We start from the raw sequence: 4,827 nt of genomic DNA on the forward strand, positions 1-4,827 counted from the left end.
TGTATGTATGTATGTATGTATGTATGTAAGTTTGTTTGCAGCAGGTAATCTCCGAAACTACTCATCCGATTTCAAAAATTCTTTCACCAATATTTAGAATGGAACCTCAGGGTGGACATAGGCTGTATATTATTCCGTTAAACATTCATATAAATTAAAATATATAATCTAGGTTAAGGCTTTTATGTCCAACAGATGGCGCTACGAGTAGGACGCCCTAAGTTTGATTTTCTGTGAGGCATAATGTTTTTCTGTGAAAATGAGCTTAAGCAGATCATGATCTATCTATTTATATAAATAAAAATGTAATGTTTGTTTGTTCCTACCGATTCCTTTAAAATTTTGACACAACGCTGCATTCGAATACGCACGTGTATAATATACATGTCGAAATTCCCCCTACTGAAGGGAGATGGTTATGATTAAGACTTACGGTAAAGAACTCTGCTTCTATTTATACTATTTTAGATGCAGGTTTTTGCGTTTTTGATTGCGTTTTAATAGGGTATGTCAACAGAATGTACACTAAGAAGGGATTTTTCGATATTCCCCCGCGGGGGAGAGAGACAGAATTAAGGCTTACAGTGAAGAACTTGGCTTCTATTATATTATTTTAGATGCGGGTTTCTGCGTTTTTGATTGCGTTTTAATAGGGTAGTCAAGGGAATGTACACTAAGACGAGATTTTTCGAAATTCCCCCTCGGGGGAGAAGGAAAGGATTTAGTCTTCATCGAGTACTTAGGTGTATTAAATCAGTAAAATTTCAGACATCGTTATAAATATTTTTACCTATTTTGATTTTAAAAATGTTCGAACCGTTTTAAATTCGAATTTGTTATTACGTATTGGTTCCATTATAGAACGATTGTAAACATTCCAGAAAATTGATCAAATTGAAAATAGTTCGTTTGATTGTTGGCAATTCTCAACATTTTCAGCGGTAGGTGTTATATAACAATTACTATGGTTATTGAAATACTGAATATAAATGGGGTTTGCTTGCAAAATTTGCGCGGGCAAAACCGCAGGTAACAGCTAGTTTTAATAATAATTCTTTTGAAAATATTCTATTTAACATAAATGATCAGCAACGATTTGATAATGAATGACCAGTACTGTGACGTCATAAAACTTACAAGCAGGCCTTGAATAACGATGGCCTCGCCAGAACATCTCCCCTCCTTACGGGAAACTCATGTCGAGTTGAAGCCATTAAATTGGTAACTTATTTCGTAAATGGGACCGGTGTAGCCGAGGAACGGGGTGAGAGACGATTTAATTGTCGCATTCGAGACCTAATTGACAGATCCCCGATCGCACATCGTAAAAACGAGAGAGGAATCATCTGCCGGGTATCTTTGGATAGTCACCTTACAGAGAGTTTGAAGTGAGACCTGCTGACGCTCCTATGGAGGGTGCGGCGACTGGGACAGCTGCGTCTTCTCCGGGACAGAAAAATACACATTAGAGTAAAATTTACGGGTTTGTCATCCGGAGAAGGGCTTGACTTGACTCCGGAGGGAAACGGCCCGGACAGGGGAGTTCGGGATTGTTCAGCGACCCTGTGGCTCGAATCGCATCACTGGCAACAGACACCAATGAAGTTTCAGTCTAACCAATACCTCGGGATTTCGGGTAAAAATGATGTAAAAGCCCGAAAACCGAAGGACACGGGGAGGTTTTTTTAATCTCTTTCTGCCCTGTGGGCAGTAAGAGGGCCTCTTTTTGCAAGCTTATTATGGGTTTGGCCAGGCCCACAATGGGGCTGCCGGATGGTGAGGTACGGGACCCGACATATCCGAACGGACCACCCCCAAAAAACTTTTTGAGATTTTTCGACCCGTTCGGATCGAACCCGAGTCCCCCAGAGCGGTAGGTTTTCACTTGATCGCTCGGCCATCCGCCGCATGACACGGGGAGGTTAGGAGTACTCGGTCTTGTAGATTCACACTCCCTCCGAAATACCGAAGACGCAAGGAAAGTCCCCAAACGCCACACGAGTGCGACAAAGGGACTTCGGACTTAACTACCCGGCGAGGACATCTAACCATCCAATCTTCAGCCACGCCTTACCCATGGAGACAAACTTTCTCCGGATACTGAAAAACTCATCATCGCATACAAACTTTTCTTCGGTGTGACAACTTCCAACGAGACGGTGATAATACCTCTACTGTAAGCATGTTTGTCTAAATAAACGCGTTAATTTTGTAAATTTGATCTCTATGTGAGTCATCTTTGCGTCCAACAAAACACTACTCCCATACGTAAAAAGGCTTTCTCGTGTCATACTGACAAATCGCGGGCAAAGCGAGGATCGTGACCTTTGCACTTTAGGATCGATCTCTAAGGCTAGTAGCGTCGGCCAACATCATCACCTTGCAGTGGTGTCACGGTCGCAGTTCCTCATACTGGTGCTGAGAAGTGAGATTTTAAATCCCCCGGACACCTCCGGGCCACCATCCTCGCCAGTCGGGTTACGTCCTCACTATAGTAATTAATTATATTCAATAAATTATCTATGTAGCACAGAAAATACAGTGAAAATAGAGTAATTTAAGTAACTTAGATTACTATTACTAGTATTTGCACTGTATAAAGTACAAGCCTACTTTGGCCTTTCGCAGGGAATGATATCATATTCCAAGTGTAATTTTTGAATGAAAAGAGTGCCGGAAAACTCAAGTTACGCTGAGTAAAATGTTTGATAAGTCACGAAGAAAAGTAACACTGTATATTTAGATTTAGATTTAGATTGTGCTGTTTCTGTTTATATTAAATTACAAAAGTAAAATGATGATTATAGAATGAAAAAAATAGCTCAGAAAAAAATACATGCAGACAATAATCAATTTATTTTTAAACACAAACATACTATCTACAAAAATAAATAAAAGATATTTTCGTGTCCGAAAAACAAAGTGTTTTACATGATTAATAAACTATCTTTTAGTATTAATTTAATTAAATCTGTTTATAAAAATAAATGTGGTTAAAAAGTTGTAATTGTGATAACATAACTTTTCAAGTTTATATTCCAGATAAAAAGCATATGGTCATAAAAGTAACACTTAAGTGTGACGAAGGATTTAAAATAGCTTTATAGTGGAACCAAAAATATGAAAACTGTAAACAAAGACTCATGGAGAATTTTCTCACCGAAGATTTTTTTCTTTTTAATCTTGTTTCGTTTCAGTTTGGTGGTGTTTTCGTCTTCTATTTTTGGTTATATAATTGGCAGTTTCTAAAACACATTTAAATTTTATACTGCTATTTGTGATGTTACGAAAATTTTATTTGTGTTAAAAATTTATTCTGAAAATAAATATGTTTGCGAATGACCGAAAAATGAAACGTTTTTGGTGCTTTTGATAATGACGATCTGTTTTTTAAATATTAAACCTCCAATACTGTTAGATATAAAATATATTTACAGTACTAATTATTCACTAAATGAGTAGTTAGATTTTAAAATATACAATACCTGAAGTATCAAAACAACAGTCAGTTTCCTATATTGAGCTTTATTCTGATAAAATATGTATTACTAAAATACTAAGAAGTTTCTCTTTTTCAAAAATTTGATATATCTCGATAAAGAAATCTGTCTGTTTATAAAAAATTTCAATTAATCACCGTGATTATTCTATAATTACTACCTGAAATTCCACATCAGATACGAATCTAACGAGGTTTTGAAAATGAAGAATCAGTATTAAACCATAATTGATAATAAGTCCAATTTGGCTTCCTGCATCATCTAAAATTGCAATTATAAATGCACTGTTACTATTGTATTATTGATAATTTACATTTAAATATTTCTACTCACCTGCATTAATTGAAATATGGAAAATAATAACAGTGATAATTAGATTTATAAAACAAACAATTTGACCGTATAAGGTCATCCATCGACTTAAACCCACGAAGAAAAACCATGCTGCAGTATGCTTATCCAGATAGTTATTAAACATAGATTTAAATTTACTTTCTGCATGGAAAGCCCTAATGGTTGTAAGTCCGTAAAGAGATACACTCAGATGAGAAAATACTGGACTTCTCGCTATTAAAAGAAATATCTATATATAATTCAATCATTTACGTGAAACAATCTTATATTCAAGAAATATTTGCTCATTATATTTAAGAAAGCAACTAAAAGTATTTATTATCTAAAATTAAAGTTTTAAATAAAAAGTATATGAAGCCTCCTGCGACGATATAATATATTCCTTTTTAATATTACTTAATTTAAATTAAATTTCAAGATATCCTTTACAAGATGTGTATATAACTACTGTGTATATAACAAGCTTACCCGTCGCGCATTGCTTCGATCTCAGAAGAAACGAAATTCAAGCAAACTCGTTATGATAAAATTCAATTTACATTTTATCATTTTTATTGAAACTTATAATAATAATAATAATATTATTATTCATTTCCATCGGGAAAACATTTCAAAATGTCGTTTCAATTCTATTTATTTATTGGAATGCTTGTGGATACACGATATTTTTTGTTTTTCCGTCTGGTGCATACAGAAATAAATCAGGTTTTCCGACACGTGAGCCGGCCACATACAGTTATCCACGCGAGAAGCACGGATTCTCCAAATCTAGACCACACACTCGCAACGATTGTCAGAAGTACGATATTCCCCACTTTTATATATTATTTTTAATCCTTTACAATTTTAATTATTTAATTGCTCCTTCCCGTTTTCCTTGGTATATTGTGAAATTTCTGATAGTTGGATAATAAACTGTTTTATTGTAATTTGTCTTTTTAAATTAATTTGAGTCGATATTAAAATTTGGAAA

General features: G+C 34.9%; 1 protein-coding gene across 1 annotated transcript in view; it reads right to left on the bottom strand.

Moving 5' to 3' along the window:
- The window catches only part of LOC111639922 (multidrug resistance-associated protein 4-like), a 26,104-nt gene extending 22,078 nt beyond the window's left edge, over positions 1–4,026 (bottom strand). Inside the window, exons 1-2 of the mRNA XM_023385879.1 lie at positions 3,834–4,026; positions 3,661–3,761 (exon numbers count right to left, since the gene is read on the bottom strand). Coding sequence (XP_023241647.1) covers positions 3,661–3,761; positions 3,834–3,978 — 246 coding nt within the window. The 5' untranslated portion in view covers positions 3,979–4,026. The remainder of the gene's footprint in view (positions 1–3,660; positions 3,762–3,833) is intronic.
- Positions 4,027–4,827: the final 801 nt, after the last annotated feature.

The sequence above is a fragment of the Centruroides sculpturatus genome, unplaced genomic scaffold (genome assembly GCF_000671375.1).
Source record: "Centruroides sculpturatus isolate CEXI.00-Female unplaced genomic scaffold, Cexi_2.0 scaffold1272, whole genome shotgun sequence".
Lineage (NCBI taxonomy): Eukaryota > Metazoa > Arthropoda > Arachnida > Scorpiones > Buthidae > Centruroides > Centruroides sculpturatus.